This window comes from Anguilla rostrata, chromosome 15, assembly GCF_018555375.3.
Source record: "Anguilla rostrata isolate EN2019 chromosome 15, ASM1855537v3, whole genome shotgun sequence".
NCBI lineage: Eukaryota > Metazoa > Chordata > Actinopteri > Anguilliformes > Anguillidae > Anguilla > Anguilla rostrata.
Window position 1 is genome coordinate 21,877,636 of NC_057947.1, and position 17,497 is coordinate 21,895,132.

At 40.4% G+C, this 17,497-nt stretch overlaps 1 protein-coding gene across 1 annotated transcript in view; it reads left to right on the forward strand.

The window, feature by feature from the left end:
* The first annotated feature begins 214 nt into the window (after positions 1 to 214).
* cfap221 (cilia and flagella associated protein 221) overlaps positions 215 to 17,497 on the forward strand; it is a 29,692-nt gene continuing 12,409 nt past the window's right edge. Inside the window, exons 1-14 of the mRNA XM_064310867.1 lie at positions 215 to 342; positions 1,950 to 2,132; positions 2,660 to 2,760; positions 3,121 to 3,207; positions 3,765 to 3,860; positions 4,396 to 4,496; positions 7,053 to 7,156; positions 10,423 to 10,582; positions 12,486 to 12,651; positions 13,082 to 13,196; positions 14,972 to 15,080; positions 15,365 to 15,452; positions 16,426 to 16,512; positions 16,667 to 16,762. Coding sequence (XP_064166937.1) covers positions 2,003 to 2,132; positions 2,660 to 2,760; positions 3,121 to 3,207; positions 3,765 to 3,860; positions 4,396 to 4,496; positions 7,053 to 7,156; positions 10,423 to 10,582; positions 12,486 to 12,651; positions 13,082 to 13,196; positions 14,972 to 15,080; positions 15,365 to 15,452; positions 16,426 to 16,512; positions 16,667 to 16,762 — 1,440 coding nt within the window. The 5' untranslated portion in view covers positions 215 to 342; positions 1,950 to 2,002. The remainder of the gene's footprint in view (positions 343 to 1,949; positions 2,133 to 2,659; positions 2,761 to 3,120; positions 3,208 to 3,764; positions 3,861 to 4,395; positions 4,497 to 7,052; positions 7,157 to 10,422; positions 10,583 to 12,485; positions 12,652 to 13,081; positions 13,197 to 14,971; positions 15,081 to 15,364; positions 15,453 to 16,425; positions 16,513 to 16,666; positions 16,763 to 17,497) is intronic.

Below are 17,497 nucleotides of genomic sequence, written 5' to 3' on the forward strand. Positions count from 1 at the left end.
TTAGTTAAACCGCAAATGAGCGCTCCGGTGTCAAGCACATTTTCTCAGCCCTGCAGCAAAAGCATGCATGCGACCGACAAGACTAACTGCTCTACGCTATTGCGGAACTTTTCTGCCTTTAGTAGTCTAACCGATTCTGAACCTGAACAAAATCTACGATTCATTGTTGGGGAAGGATTGGATGTGGGTGGGTGGTGATCTTTGATCTTGAATGAATCTGATGACAAATGAAGAAAGTGCTCCGCAAGCCTTTTGATCACGCCCCGGAAAGCCAGACCCATCACTATGGTGACAGTAAGTGTTTGGTGGAAGTTGGAGGTATTATGCATGAGAAAACAACAGGTACATTGCATTTTGCTCTTCGTGCACAAATGTTCTTTAAAACTATAGCACGACTAACTGTGTCTGTGTAGTTGTTTAAGGTAGTGTTGCTACAACATGTAAATCCATGTTTTCGCTGGTATACTCTGTCAGGCACCGGGCTAAAATGTCAGTGTGTGGCAAACTGGTAAGGTAAGCTTGTAGCTAGCTACTAGCTATCTTGCCAATGATGATTTGTGTGGAACCTCACTTTATGTTTGGTTTCTTTAAATATGCTCCGTAACTTGCTTACTTGCTAACTACCATTTCACCTCTGCGGCTAAATTATATTAGTTTAGTCTCCAGTTTAAGAGCAATATATTTTTAAGAGGAACTTGTTAGCTACAATAGCTGGCGAGTTACATAGTATCAAGCCAAGGAGCTTCAGTTGACAGAAACTGAAAGATTCCCGGACAGGAGCGATTTAATCTGTTATCCCGTGGTCTTTCGGGGTGCGTTTTATTTTGTCATGCGTGTGTCATGTGCATTCAGCAACTGCATTTTGATCATGTGTGTCCAGCTATTCTGTTGTTTTGTGGTTTAAACTAAACAGATCAACTTCACTGCGCAATGAGACTTATGCTGATTGAGACCATTTATTCTACTACTATTACTACTAATAATAATATTCTTCAATATACATCTTCACATTTTATTATTTTTGTTATTATATTATTATTATTATTATTATTATTAATAATTAACCTTTATATAACCAGGAAAACGTCATTGAGATTAAAAATCTCTTTTTCAAGAGTGTCCTGGCCAAGACAGGCAGCAGCACATGCAGACGGACAATATAAAAACAAATAATAGACTAATAAATATTACAAAAGACATATATATATATATATATATATATATATATTCCCAGGTGGGCAGTTGCCATTGTTTCAGTAAATATTCAGCTGTACACTGTTTAAGCTGCTCTGGATAAGAATATTTGCTAAATGCCTAAAAACCAAACAGTTGCCAGCAAGAGAGGTTATTTCAAATGTCCTTTGTCAGTTACCACTGCTTCCCAATATGACGTTAACAGCCAATCACCTTAATTCCCCCACCCAGTCAGCCTCAGAGATAGAATTCCTCTGATAGTTTTCATCCTTATCTCTAACATTGTAGACATTATTGATTGCAATTGTTTTACCAAAATAAGCCATGTGAAAAATCTATAGTGATGTAGACTTGGATAAACACCCACGCCACACCATGCATACAGAAAAATCAATAATCCCCAGCGACAAGAGGCTTTGCAACACTTTTGTCTTCTTTTGGTTGTCTTATCGATGAGTCAAGAGGTCACCCAAAGGCTGTGCCTTCAGAAGAGAGCCCCAACGGGGAAGAGAGAAGCGATTAGTTCAGGGTTTCATGAGTAAGACAGAATGGAGAACTGGGCACCTCCATTTTCAATGGAATGTAATTGGCTCACGGTTATTGTTTTACGTGTTGCATAGCAGAATGCTGGAATATAAAAAAATGTAAAAAAAAAGGAAGTGATTTAACCTCTCAATTTAAAGAGTGTAAAAGTGTGAATCACTGTGATAAAGGGCGCTATACAAAATAAATATTGATTGATTGATTTCTTCCAGTCCTGATGGCATGTTTCACCCTGGAAATTTGGGAATAAGAACACCAGGCTGTGATGGAGGTGGTGCGCTCTGCCCCAGAGACCTTCCAAAGAAGCTTCCGGAAAAAGAGCCCTCTCCCTCTGGGGCAGCTGGTGGAGGAGACCAGGAAGGGGCTGGACGTGCCACACCACCTTCTGGAAACCAGTATGATTCTGATCTTTCTATTCTGTGCCAGTTAAGGAACTAGACATATAACAAGGAGGTTAGGGTTGCAGAATTACAGGTGGGATATTGAGACTATACCTTTGAATGAGAATGTTCTTATCCTTAATTCTTAACCTGAATTTCAAATATCCAGTTGTAGTTGGGTTAGAGGTGTATACATTTTCATTAAGGGTCTCTATGTAACAAATAATAAATAAAGCTATTTATCATTAGTAATGGGAGAGTGTGGCTTTACAAACCTCATAATTGGTGGGCGGTGTTTATCATATCAACCAACAAAATAGTCATATAGTTGCAGTTCATATCAGCCAATCAAAATAATTAGCAAAACACTAAGTTATTCACAGTCATGCTTTATAGAAGTGAGAGTCAGCCTAATTTGACAGGTCTCTTAGTACTGTAGTTACCATAGTTACTTAGTTAATCTAGTAATTTGTGTGATATGCTTGACTAAAAACCACTGCACTTTGTTCCTCATCCTCTGCCTGTCTCCTTTAACTTCCCAGAAATCTTTGCCAAACTTCAGGGTAATGATGTCATACAAGCCGAGCCTTCAGTGATTCACTTTGGCGGCTTCGAACTGGGGAAGGATTACCAGAGGGCCTTGGTAAGTAAGGGCCCAAAGATTCACTGCAGGACCTGATGAAATCAAGAACCAAGCCTTTTTTGCTTCTGTTTCATCTTTGGTATTTGTGATTTGTCAATAATATTTTTTAGATATATTTACAGGGATGTGGGATTGACTCATAGGTGTGGCACTGCTAGTGACATGATTTTAACCACAGTAGTTGAATTCTAGTCCTGCAGTAGGTTTCAAAATGTGTACAATTGTGCTGGAAAATATTTGCTTAGAAAATGGATTTGAATGGTTATGTGAATACAAACCCTTCTCAGATCAAGCATTTATGGTGTGCCTGTTAAGGAAGCATACGGTAATTGCTGTTCTGTAATCTTTTTCCTTCCAAAGAAACTCATTAACATTTCCTCTGAAGTTGTGAACATCCACATTATACCCACCCAAACAAAGTACTTTCAAACAAAGTATTCAAAAAAGGTAAACTCATCTATATGTATGTTTTATTCATTTGTTTTTCTAATGTTTATGCAGCTGTGAAGGAATATTTTGGTTTGCTATGACTTTTGTTGGTAGTAATCAGTAACTTCTGTGAAATCGTGAAACAGAAGTTCATCTCATCACTTGGTGTGTGTATATTTTAACATAATCTCAAAGTGTTGATGCTTGTGAACATTCACTGTTAACATGGCCTGAAAGTCATTGGTTAAGTGCTGAAAGTTTCCCAAGAATCATATCTTAATGCATTAATCACTTATACGTGCCTTTTATGATTACCTTTTTAAATAAGATGTTTCAAAGTAAGATGAAGTGTGCATTAAGATGTTGGAAAAAACCAATTTCAAGGCAACATTTTATTATATATTTTGTAGTGTAATTAGTGGCTTAAGAGTGATTTTATTTGTAATTATTCAAAAAACATGTATTAAAAAAATAACTTATTGTGATGGTGTTTTGAATGACATATTCTTGCTGCTGAAGGTGATGTCTCATCCATGAAATGCAAGTATTAACTGTGAAGTGTTTGTGCTTTGTAGTATCGACTTGTCCCAGGGCTCTCCTATACTGTGAAAGTGCACTTCTCCCCAGATGAGTGGCGGTACTTTTACGATTGCATTCGGATTCACTGCAAGGTAGGAGTCTAACACCCAGTACACTCCAGTGTTGCACTCAGGAGACTTTCTCTTCCCTATGTGCTGTGGTCTTTGAAACTTGTGTTTTTTGTATCAGGTCATCCCTGCGCAGGAGATGTTAGTCTTAAGGAGGATTTTCCTAGTTAATTAAAGGATAAATATAATAAATTTAATATACTCATGCATGTTCACAGAAGCACACATGTACTAACTCACACATGTACAAAATCATTTTATTTATTCTATCTAAGGGGAGTCAGTACATTTAAAGTAGTTTTCTGTTTATATGATGTATGTGTCTTGGTGTGTAAATGTGTAAATTAAGATTGGTAAATGGAGCAGGAGACTTGTTAGCCATTTATTGACATGCTGACTGTTCAATAACAATGGATGAAACTGCCATTAATTTCCTGAACTGATCCCTGCCCTGCTGGTGTGAACTTTCCGATGCTGTGCTGTATGTACAGTCATTTATAGAAAACGCCTGTATGAACCCAGCAGTGACCTCAATCTACAGTGTGCCTGTTGTTTGCAGGGAGACGAGAACATTCTGGTACCTGTCCACGCGTACCCCGTCATCAATGATTTGGACATACCACCCCATGTTCGCCTGCCGCCCGTCCCGCTGGGCCAGAGGTGAGGGGCAAGGGTTGTTGGTCTTAGAGGGCTGGGCATTCTGTCCTGGTGCTGTGATTGGTGGAATATGAAGAACAGAGGAAGTATTTGTCTCTCCAATCTATTTCTAACAAGCCTTATAAGGGTTATTTACCTCTGTAAGCGCTTGGTATCATATTATTAATGAAAATTTCTCTGGGGTTAATTTTCTAAATACTTCAAATTCTCTCCTAATTATTAACTTCCAAGTTCAGGTCGATTCATGGTGAATGATAGTTGTAGGTTGAGGTAGGTCTATGATAACTTTTTTCTGGTCAGAGGAGAGAAGTTTGTGTGCAGTCTGAGAGCAGTCTGAGAAAATGACAGTGACAGGATCCAAACAGGAACCAAAAAACACGCCCAAATTTCTTTGACGTAACCAACTGTCGCGCTGACCTTGTGAAGTTCAAGCTCCATCAGTTCTCTCATTAATGAAAATGGGTGGAAAACAGCAGACCTTCAAAGTGGATATTTGCACAAGAAAATGAAATACTGGGAAAAGTTGCAATGGCATGTTTGGTGTTTAATTCAGGTATATGACGTGTTCAAGTTTCAGTCTCACAACACTGACAACATTACGGTATCTGTTGCTCTCTCTAGCCCACGGTGTAACCACAGTCATATTATGCCCGTAAAGAAACAAATGCACAAGTGTTTTCAAAACAAATAAGGTGAGAACAAAAAGCACCGCTCGCGTTTATGAAACACGATAAGGGGACAGCTCAGGCAAGTTCGGGGAATAAACAAACGCGCGATATTAACTGTGAACGGAAGGCAATAAAGATTACCTTTTAATATTCTGCATAAAGGTGAGCTCGGCTTACAGAGATGGACGGAGCAGAGAGTATCAGAGAGAGCTGCTTCGTCAAGTAAGATGTTCTAAAAGGAGGAGCCCTCCTCTTTGGCAGAGATACGGCTGAACCACCTTAAAATTTAGCTGCTTCTAGGGACTCCAAACTCCTTGCATAGTATCGCAAATAATACATAGTAAAAAGCACATAATAGTTTTATAAATGGAACGTGCAGTAAATAATTACCACTTTAATTTGTTCATTTTTTAATTTGCCTATTGTAAGGGTGACTTGTGGTCATTTACTCAGCATTTGTTTCAGCATTTAATTCTGGCACAGAACAGGATAAAATGCACTTGGAAGAAAACATTTTTACGTATCCCTGGTGAGAAAGCCAAAGACCAAGGGAATGTCATAAAGGTGGGTGTACCCCGCAAGCTTGTGGTATATTTGGGACAAAAACAGGATCGATCAATTTAGCAGTATGGTTAACTTTTATTTGCTCATGAAAGAACTGATTCAGGCTTATCACGGACAGCAATCATTTAAGCAAATGATGCAATGTCACAAGTAATTCATTCAGGTAACACATTAATTCCACTTATGGCTAATTCTAAGAGTTTAGGGTAAGATTTAAGAAAAATTAACATTTTAATGCGATTAGCAATTATGACTCATATTAGGGAAATAATGCAGCTGCAATGATATGATTTAAAATCTGGATTAAAAGTAAAAAAACAGATTAGAAACTGTTGAGAGAGGTGAGGGTGCAGTACTCAACAGGTGGGAAATGGGTTACAGTTTATTCCAACAGACAATGAGAAGCACGAGGTCCCTCCTTTATAGCCCCTTTGACTAATTACTGTAGAAACATTTCCACAAGGCCAATCAGCGGTGAATAATGGCTAGCTTTTATGTGCTCTCATCAGTGCAGCATGCAGGCTCCCTTCGTTTGCATTTGTGTCGGAGCGAGTGAGATGGGTGAGTTAGGAACGGCAGGATGGAGAGAAGGAAAAGTGCCAGCTATTATTCTGCACAGAAGGGATCTCTGGCAGCAACTGCAAATCCATTCCTCTCACAGTTCCCTGTGAAATGTCACCTGGGCCCTCTGCTGAAGGCTAGAGTGGTCTCAAGATGTAAACCTAGCTGAGGATGAAATCACAGAAAATACACACTTTACACCGGTTTATCTAAAAGTGTCATGGCATAAGTTTTTTAATGAAGCTATTTTAAGCAATTTGAGACCTTCTCCGCCTAAATATAAAGACAATTGATGTATTTTTTTTTAAACTGGGATTTTCATGGAATTTTATTCCTGGTAAGGGTCGTGGGTGGTGCTGGAGCCTATCCCAGCATGCATTGGGTGAGAGGCAGGAATACTCCCTGGACAGTTTGCCAGTCCATCGTAGGGCACACACACCTTTCACTCACACACACACCTAGGGGCAATTTAGACTCTCCAGTTAACCTATCCTGCATGTCTTTGGATAGTGGTAGGAATTCAGAGTACCCAGAGGAAACCCACGTTGGGAGGACATGCAAATTTGAGCCAAAGACCTTGCTGTGAGGCAACAGTGCTACCCACTGCACCACTGTGCCGCCCCCATGCAAATCATAGTTAAAAATAAAAAACTAAAAAACAACTACAGTTCTCTTTGATTTGCAAATAGCTATGGTATATAGGATGATGACTGACAGAAGAACAATTCAGTGCAATGAAATGTGAATGTTTTGTATGTTCCTTCAGCATCAGCCACTGCATTCCCTTGAGCTGCAGCTGCCCAATAGACTTTGAGTTCCAGGTGTACTGCATCGAGCCGCACAAGGCATTCGACATCCAGCCTCTCTCAGGTAACTCCGCCTCACATAAAGGGGCTGATGGGCAATGAAGTCCGCAATGTTGGAGTGCGAGGTATCATGAAACCTGTCATGGGTGGAGCACTGTCAATTAATTATGTTTTAAACGATGAAAATGCACTAGAACATTTTGATTGGTTCATAGTAGCTTCTGCCGTTTTATGCAACCGGGCTCTCCCATCACGTTGCAGAAGTACTCCTCTCCCTTTAGCCGTGGACCTCGTGGAAAGTCATGGCAAATCATATTTCAGAATTTGAATGAAATACAGAGCCCCTCAAATCTTTTTGATGGGCACCTAAATGAACAAGAGAAGAAAAACTGTAATCCAAAGTAACCATTATTCAGAAATTTTGATTCTGATCTAAAATATAAATGATATATACTTTATTAAGTACTGTACTTTCACATGTGTATATTCCAAATGGTGTGTGGAATCATTTTAACAATACAACTACAACCAACTGAAGATGATGCTCAAACATGATTTCAGTACTGGATGGCTCACTGAAGGAGGCAGCCTTGGTTTTCACTCAATTACTTATAAACAGCGAGCTCTCCCCACGCACTGACACCCATGCCATCGGCTCCATTCCAAAAAACAAAACAAAACAAAAAAAACTGGACTGCCACCTGGCTTCGAAAGGAAACGGGAAGTATGGAGATTTATACTGCCAGTTCCTGGCAATTCCTATGGGCATGTACTGTAGAAACAGTATTACTTGTTTCTACAGTATTCCTCATTTTTATAAATATGCATCATAAAACTAGTTGTAAGACACACGCAAGCACTTTTCCACATTTTTATGAGTGACTGGGGAGTAATCAATTTTACAGCTCTGCAGCATGCTCAGTTATAATGATACTCCTGGTCAGCACTTAGCCTTGTGAGTTGGAACAGATCAGTTAACGGCCCACTGGCTTGGGGTCACGTGACTCTGCGTGCGCTCAAACTCTGCTGCAGGAGGCTTCACGTTCTGCTCGCCTCTGAGGTGCCTGTATGTTTGTGCGAATGCAAGGGGTGAGGGAGTTGCTGGTATTGTGACACCCCGGCTCCGCTTAGTGTGTTTTGAAAACACAATGGACACACAAAACACTGGGATATTTTTGGGCCATGGCAGCGTCACCTCGCTTGCTGTACGTCTGTGTGTCTGCTACTGGAACTGAGGTACATAACACAGCTAAGTGGCTCCACTTATGGAAGGTACAATACTGTTTAACCTACCTACTTCTGTGACTGAAGGGAGTATATCAATGACCTTCATTCACTGGAACAGAAGTTTTGCTCAGAGGTTTAGAAAGTGGGCTTGTGATCAGATGGCTGTGGGACTGAATCCCAGACAGGTTGTTGCTCCTGTAACCTCAAGGGAGATACTCAGCCTGAAATGGCTCAGACCAGGTTTTTTTTTTAACCAAATCTCTATGATCAGCTTTGGAAGCCTTCAAAATCCAGAGTGTGGAAAAAACTACTTTTTTCAAGAAGTGTTAAACATAGCCTTAAAAGGAATACGTGTTTCCAAAAACACACTGCAAGTCAGTGTAATTACTCAATGGATGTTTCATTGAATAGTAATATTATGTACAGTACTATTCAATGCTCAAATTCATACTGGGAACTCCTTCTCACCTATCTCTGAACTTCGAACATCTGTTCTCCTATTTTTACTCTGCAAGAGTTAAGTAAGAGAGAAAAGCAATGAGAAATTTTGCTATGAAGTTTAATAGACACTATTTAAACAATCAGAAGCCCTTACAAATATAAATATTTTAAAAGATCTAGCAAATAGGAGAATGTCTCAACAATTCAAAGTATATTAATAGCAGTAAAAAAATCATTTCCAAAAGTTTTCCCTTGCATAATTTGATTTGACAACGTGCAGCGTTTTATCAGTGTCTGTTGTTTGATAAGGGCATGCAAAAGCATGTAACCAAATCTGAAGCTTTGTTTCAACAGTCATGTACAGCACATAAACCGAACAATTAGTATCTGTTCATTTTTCTTAAATAAATAACCAAGGACAATCTGAAATGTCATCTGAAAGAAAGACTCAACAGATGCCACAGATCACAAGTCAACAAAGAGGGTTGTTTGGCGTGTGCTATGGAAATAATTTTCATCATTGTATTCTGAAAATTAGTGTTTCTGCCGGTGACGTTAAATAACCATGTCACTTGAGACAGAGGCAGCATTGTCAGCCATGCTGATTATGCATGAAACAACATTCCAAAATGTATACAAATATATTTATACCCTATAGTTACTTTAGCTCACCAGTGTGATGCTCTGAGAAACCAACATCCAAAGATGTCAATTCTACTTGCTGAAGGCATCTGTATATAACTATTCATTTGCAGCAGATTATGTTACCCTATGAATTTTCTTAAGAGAGAGGTTCCAAATCCTTTTAAATCTCAAGTCCCTCTAAAAGGACCACCAAATGACCTGGCGGTCCCCCTTGACGGTCACCTTGTCAACACCCTGCATTGCAGCGTCCCTCTCACCCAATTTTCCTGATTTATCCTTAGTTAACCTGCCCACTGCTTTCAGTGCAGTTTACTCCAAACCAACCACGTCTGGGGCCTGAGGGGCGGGGCTTATCCCAGACCAGACTGTCTCCGGAGTGTTGATGTGAGCCAGGCCTTGGAGATGAATTTAGATGTTTACTGTAGTCCTACCCAAATGGTTCAGCACTACACTAGCTTCCCCACTTCCTCCAACACTTCATTAATCACTGAAGTCATTTTCACACAAATGAGGTCGGTGCACCAAATCTCTGTCTTTCCTTTGTGAGAAATGGTATACAATCTGAAAAAAATATTTTAAAATTGCTTATCTAAGTTCAGCATATATTTTATATAGCCTTTCGTGCAAGCCTTACACCCCTTCGCTGTAAAGCAAAAGCCATGCAGTTTAGAGTGTTGGGTTCAGAAGGAAATAAGCTGGCCTCTTATCAGGGTGGAGACAGTATTTTCTAATAAATCACATCAACTGAGGGAAGATGAGTAGGCTAATGTTTAAATTGGCATGGCCCTGGCGTGCCTATTGCCTGCAGTGCTGTTCCCAGGTGATGAGGCAAAAGTATCTTGAAATCTCAAGATCTATCTTTTTCCAATACAGTTGGGCACATATGCTGAATATGTTGTAAAATTGCTTTTCAGAATATGAGTATAAGTATACACGTATTGACAGCTTTAATTTGAGGAGGTTTAGTCCTCCACAGCTGAGTCATCAGCCAGTCAGCCAATCTCTTTGTGTTTTTAGGGGTCATCCCAGCTAATGGGAGGGTGATGGTGACAGTGAAGTTTACCCCGCTGGAGTATGGCACTGCCCAGACCACCCTGCAGCTGGTCATCTCTCAATTCAACTCCAAGCCTTACGTCTGCACCCTCACGGGGACCTGTTCTCCTTACCTGGGCCTCAGGTATGCCCAGGCCAGGGGGGAAATTATTTACATTCACCTGTGTGATAAATGTGTGAAACAGAACAGGAAAGTGCTGTGCATCCACATTAGCTCTCAGTGGAACACAACACTCTAACCCAGGGAAGGTTTCTGTCAGCATGGAGTTCCCTGCCTCTGTGCACAATAGCGACACCTCTGATCAATAAGGTGCCCGCTGTCCACCTGCTGTGTATACTTCATGGAATGGCAGTGATTGAAGCTGTATGTATGTATGATACTTATATGATACTTTCACTATATTATATATTTATCTACCTAGAATGACTGGAGTGTTTGTTTATAAAGATTTTAAGGCCTGGATCCAGTAAAAATTTTTCCTAAACCCTAAAGGCTAGGTTCCTAGCCGTTATTGTAAATCTTAATTGACCTGCCTAATGAAATAAAGGTTAAATAAATAAAATAATAATAAAAAGTTTGATACAGACGATTTTAAGTGCAATACACACTTCAGCACTTTGACTGCTGTACAAACACGATGTACCCTCCTCCCTGTATCCCTTTTATGGTGTTGGGTTTTAATCAGATTATTAAGCTTGAAAAAGGTTATGCTGTATGAAGAGGCACACTGATATGCAAAAATGCAACTGCTACCCTCTTTGTTTTCCGGTCCATACAGTCCTGTTTTTGGGAAGCAGCCTTTATGAAATAAGTTAGATTTATCTTCCAGCAGTCCTGCATTCATTTTCAAACCAAACCCTGGAGTTTATGTGCGTAGCACAAGGTGATCCTAACTCCCTATAGCCACATAGAGTTGCAGTCCAGCACTCGCTGACTGATTGCAGGTCTGTGGTCCTTTGTATGACGAGACGGCTCATAAATTGGCCTTGTTTTTGGCTCGTGCTGCTTGTCTGATATATGATCATGGGAATGCATTCCTTCTATCTCTGACAGTTTTGTGATGTCAGCACCAATGAGATGCTTTTTTACATTCAACATCACATTTTGACAGAATATAAATATATGTATTAAATTATTATTACAGGAAATATAATGTATACATATTTAATATTTTTGCTGATTGCCTAAAGTAGCCATAACATTACATATACTGTGTGAAATAAGGCTAGTAATGGGATTAAAGATAAGTCTATATTTCGAATTGCAGGAAGTCGTGCATTCATATTTGACTTTAGATGAGTGCGCTTTAGTAAGATAATTGGGCTTGAATGCGTTTCTCTGCGCGTCTGCTTATTAAGAACCCCCCTCCCTACTCTGTTCCCATGAGAAAATGACTGCAATCCATCAAGGAGGGCGGATCTGCATTTCTGCCCGTTTATAGCACAGGGAAGTTAATGATTCTCCAGAGGGATGTGCTCTGATATCAAGTGTACAGCCACACAAAGGTCGCCTGCTGATCAGACCCCTTCCCTGAGACTGGCTTATGGGGCTCGTGCGCAGCTACATCAGACATAATTGGGAGAAATGAGCGATGAGGAGATAGATAGGTGCATGTATGGATGAGTGAAGATTTATTGATTTGTAAAGTGGACATCATGAGATGAGTAGATAGAGAGATCGCCCTGCATTTCAACATTTTCCGGTCTGTTCACAGAAACTAATTTATGGTTATATTATGAATGAATTGTAAAATAATTTATTGAACTGACACTTTAAGTTAGGAGCTGAAAATAAATAAATGACTCAACCACATAAAGAAATGAAGATGACAGTGGTATATTATACATAATAACGTTTATCATTAATAATGTAATTTTTAAATTTGTGATGCTTTTGTCATAAATAGAATTTCTAAATTACTAAATTAATTTTAAAATAATAATAATAATAATAATAATAATAATACCTTCTTTTGTTATTATAATAACATCTCTAACTGGCAGTATGTGTGTATTTTCGGCTCCAGTCAGAAGGACAGTGATGGAATGGGTGACACACAGGGCTGTGTGTCACTGAAAGAGCTCCTGGATCCTCAGTCCATCTCACTACTGCACCTGTCCAGGACCAAGAGGAAGCTACGGCCAGCCCAAACCCAGAGCCAGGGCCAGGCCCACCCCCAGGGCCCTGGCAAGGTGAGCCATGATTCCCACATCCACTCTTCCTCCTGACTCTGTCACAATGCAGTTCATCTGGAGGGAAATAGGACAGCCCAGAACAGCATGACCAAAATGCTATTCACCATTATTATTATTGAGTATGTGGGTAGCAGATGGCCATGTCTGCCATGTCTTACATAGCTTTCAGTGTGCACATTCATACAGGTGGATTCTTTACTAAAGCAATTCAGTTGCTCCCTGCCTGGGATTAAGACACTGTGCCACACCCCATCTTCTGTAATAATAGTCTTTGATTAATTGTTGTCTTGTTAGTTCATTGGAAGTCCCTTCTCTGGCCCTGTTTCCATGGTTTCATCCATGCAGTTGTAGGAGTTATGCTCCTTTATTGGAAGCTCACCTGTCAATCTCGCAGCTGTGAGAGTTTGCTAACGGTCTTGCTGTACAGAAGGAGAAGGAGCAGCAGGGCCTGAAGCCTCCTATAGATGTGACCACCCCTGCTGGAGTAGCCAAGGTGCTGATCCAGCGACAGGACAAAATGAGATCCAAAGACCTGAGAGAAGGTACTGACTGTAACCAATCACAAGCCATGTATGTGACTGGGTTTCTTTTAAAATTTTGTTGAGGTAAATTGCAATGCTAATGATATTATTATTAAAAATAGTATTGTCTTGCCTGGGATTTCAACCACTGACCTTCTGTTTTATTGTAACATGCTCTAAACACTACAGAGCGTGCAGCCTTTTATGTTAAAAGTTGCCACGGTAATTGTGCCATGTTTTGTTGTGCAACCTTTTTCTTTGCCTGAAAAATTGAACAAATGCAGTCAAATCGAAATTTGTATTTTCTCCAAATGTTTTTGAAACGCTTGATTCCTAATCATTTGGATTTTTCACTCAAGTTCAGAATAAAAAAACTATATGTTTCTGCCTCACAGCACGCAATAATTGCAGCCTGTAGGGCCTAATCCTCCTCATCATTTCTGTATTAAAAACCAGCTGCTGTTCTGTTCATTACAGTCGTCTATGACAAAAAAGACTGCACTATGTCAGTCAGTGCTCTTCAGCAGTGCTGTGCAGTGACACAGTCAAACATATGGGATAATGAAAGCTTACGCAAAGAGCACTTTCAGAAAATGACAGATCTGCATAGCCAGCATTGGGAATTACGCCCTGTGCCTGCCTATCACCTACTCCTCTCTCTATTATTACACCTTTTAATGAAAGCAATCGAAAAGGCCGGGGAGTTTATTAGCCTTACAAGTGTGACGCAGTTCAGTTTCGAGGTGCTATCTCTGGGAGTGTTTACACACTGCCCTGCCTTGCCTGTGTTACACAGTCCTACCTGTTGTTCATTGGACGATCGTAGAGAGTCCCCGTTATTAATTTTCCCTGAAAATCAGATAAGATGAAAGCATCCTCCGCTAACCCATGCCATGCGCTCTCTTCTTGACTTGCTCCGACGTAGACCACACGCAGACGGGTCTCTGTATTCAGTCTTCATGACTCCCTCCACGTTGACACCGGTTGTGTAACAATTAACATAAAGTTAGTTTGCAGTAACTACAAGCACAGACAGTTGGCAAAATTACAGGTCATAGTGGGTTGAATGGCATAATCTTCTGATTAAGTTTTGTTCTTATGACACTCAGAAACAGACAATCTCACTTGGCCCTGTGGTCTTTGCAGAGTCTGTGTTTGTATGCTGTCAACATGCTGGATCGGTGATAGGTAGTCCCCCTCTCTCGTTTCTTAGTCATTCACACTGAAAACCCATTAATTCTATCTTTTAAAAAAGCATAGCTTCCCTTAGCCATCATTATGAAATACTGTTACATCATAACTGTATGACAACACATATTTTCCAGTACAGGTCTTTGACTTAATGACTCAGCATTAAGAATTTAGCCCCTGAATAGCCTGTGTCACTGTGACTTCTTTTTTTCAAAATCTGATTCCTCTTAATATGGGAGAATGCTGGCTGAACTGCAGTTGGCACTTAACCAAGTGTGCTTGGCTTCAAATTTCATTCACTAATAACAGACATGGCACTGTGGAGCCTAATTTTGGAAGCAAACAAAACAAAATCAGTGGTAATGGGTGTTCATTATCTATTATGGAAGCTATTCAAGTCTATCTAGTAATGTGTACTACATTTTAGACTCTGGCAGACTTATACTTAACATTTCCAATGTGAATACATTTTAACCAGTACAGTCCTGGTAGGCTTGTGGTACGAGAAATCCTTTGCTTGTGCCATGTGATCTATTTCAGGAGAGTGTTATTCCAGTCTATCTTTTTTTACATATGTGTGTGTGTTCTTTCTTTATCTTGTTAAGCGATGTCCCAAACCAGGGCGGGGTTCCTGTCAAGACAGATGAAGGAAGCTTTATTTGAAAGCAAAGTTCGCCAGGACGTCCAGGAAGAGAGGGCCAATACTTTGAGATGGTAAAATGAAGTGTGCAGCAACACCTGGCCAGTTAATTCCAGGATCAATGTCCATAATAAAACAGGAAGTCTACAACAAAGTGCACTGCAGTTAGATTGAATTGAGGCCTTTGTGCCCAGAAAGAACATTTTGAATTAAAAATGCTTCTGCTCAGGGAGAAAACATGAAACACAATATATTAGTTTTTGTTATTATAATCAGCATATTGGGTATGAACAGATATGAGACCATAATTGAAATGAATGAGACCATATTAGTAACTCTTGCGTCTGTGTTAAACAAGGCAAGTTCATCTTGGGAAGGACCCTGTCTCCGCTCAGACCAGGAAGCAGGTTCTTGAAGAAAGAGAGCGGGCCATTCAGGAATATAAGGTAGGATCATTTGATCGCCAGCTGATCTATGGCCTTTTGGTCTGCAGGACAGCAAAAATGTATATTCTTTATATTAAAGAACAATTGAATCTTGAGTCACAAAAAAAATTGATGAAGGGTTAAATAGACACCACAGCAAGAGGAACTCAAAATAACGCCATGTGATTTAGATGTGACGGAGGGTGACCCCAAAATTTCTGCTTTCTACCAGAACAGACAGGGAGACAGTGACCCCTGAGAAATAGAGACATGGCCTCAGGGAGCTATGGAGCAGGACAGAGTAAGCTTGATCTTTCCAGGACTGACATCTTCAGACCCAGAAAATATGTCCACGTGGAAATATCTCAATGGCTCATATCATAAGGTGGAAATGTTACAAAAGGGACATTATTTCATATTTAAATTATTTTTTGAGGATGTACAATAGCAACACTATATTTATTATGGTCAAGATATTAGACAATAAATATCTTAGTTATTTAATGTATTTGGTAATATTATTGAGGTATGGTATATTGTTAGCTGCTGTAACTCGGGGTGTTTTGCCCAATTATTGATTTTAAATAGGAGCACAGTTGATAACGGGTTGTTTAAAAAGAGATCTGGATGTCAGTCTCTCTGCGTGGATCGTGGTTGCCTGGGCAGTCTGGGAGGAATTTGGGGACGGCAGAGAGAGACGGATGTCTGACAGAATCCCCCCAGATGTTCCGGAGCGTTTCCTGTCCTATCTCCTCTGTGTTTACACACTTCATGGGAATTTTTTCTCAGGAGAAGAGAAGACAGCCACTTCAAGTGATAAACTCCCCGCTCTTCTTCGCTGGAACCCTGGAGGGCTGCCACACCCCCCCTCTCCCCCCACGCACAATAAAATGTCTTCTCCTCAGCCTACCCTGCTCCTGTGCATCCCTGTGGCCTCAAACTTGTGGGTCACCAAATATCAGAAAAAACTCAACGTTTTCGTCTTTATTCACAGATTAAAAGAGAGGAAGTGACAGAGGCAGTCTATGACCAGGCCCGGACGCAGTTGTCTCTGAGGCGTGTCCTGCGTGCCGCTGGACAGGTAACCTAAAATTTTAAAAGTTCAGATTCACCTGAGAGTGATATCAGTTATATCCCACCTGGCTTTTAATCCCAAAGTCCACTGGGGCAGAGCCCTTCAAACCCAGCCTAACCTTTCTCTGTGCTGTAACATGTCGACTCTTAATGTGTTTCAGCTGCCGGATTATGTCCCAGAATTCCACGCCTTTCCCAGCAGCCCCCTGGAGGTCAGACAGAGGGTTCTGTTGCTCTTTCAGCAGGCTGCCCGCAAGGTACTCCAGCCCTCCCTAAATCCCTCAAGCCCTCGCCCGTTGCTCTCGCCAGACATAATGTGCATATTGAAAGGTGCCTGCCGTCTGTTCTGCACCAGTTGTGTCATGTGATAAGAGACAGTGGCTGGCTGCACACTTCTGAGAGGAAATGCTGGTGAGCTCATTCCTGATTGGACAGGGCAGTCAACAGGCCTACAACTGTGACTGGACATCCTAAATTGGGGAGTAAAGAAAAACTGTTCACAAAAAAGAATTTAAAAAAGAAAATAAACGTGATCATTATCTGCAGATTAAGAATTTTCCTGTGCATCGACAAATTTGATTCTTCCAGAAAGGAGTAGATTTTGTTTGTGGTATTATGGACTAATTGGGTATATTTTTTGACATTTTAATAATAGTTTTGATGGCATCCAATCCCAGGACTCTGTTGCTTTCCAGGATAATGGTGACAGTACTGAGGCTGCTGAATGGTTCAAATGCAACTTTCAGATATCCAGCTTCTGTGTGTTTGTCTTGCTTCATCTGCAAGCAGAAGGAAAACAAGTATAATTGGTGTATTTAACTCCATAAAGGAGGCCTGGCTGTCCATAGTCCAGGGAAACTATGTAAGCAAGTGAAAGCAATTAACGCTTGAAACAGAACTTTTAAATAGCACATTAAAGATGAGCATCCGAAGGTCAGCTATATTTAGTTTGACGAGCTTGTTAAGGACTTCTCTGTCCTCGCCTTGTTAAT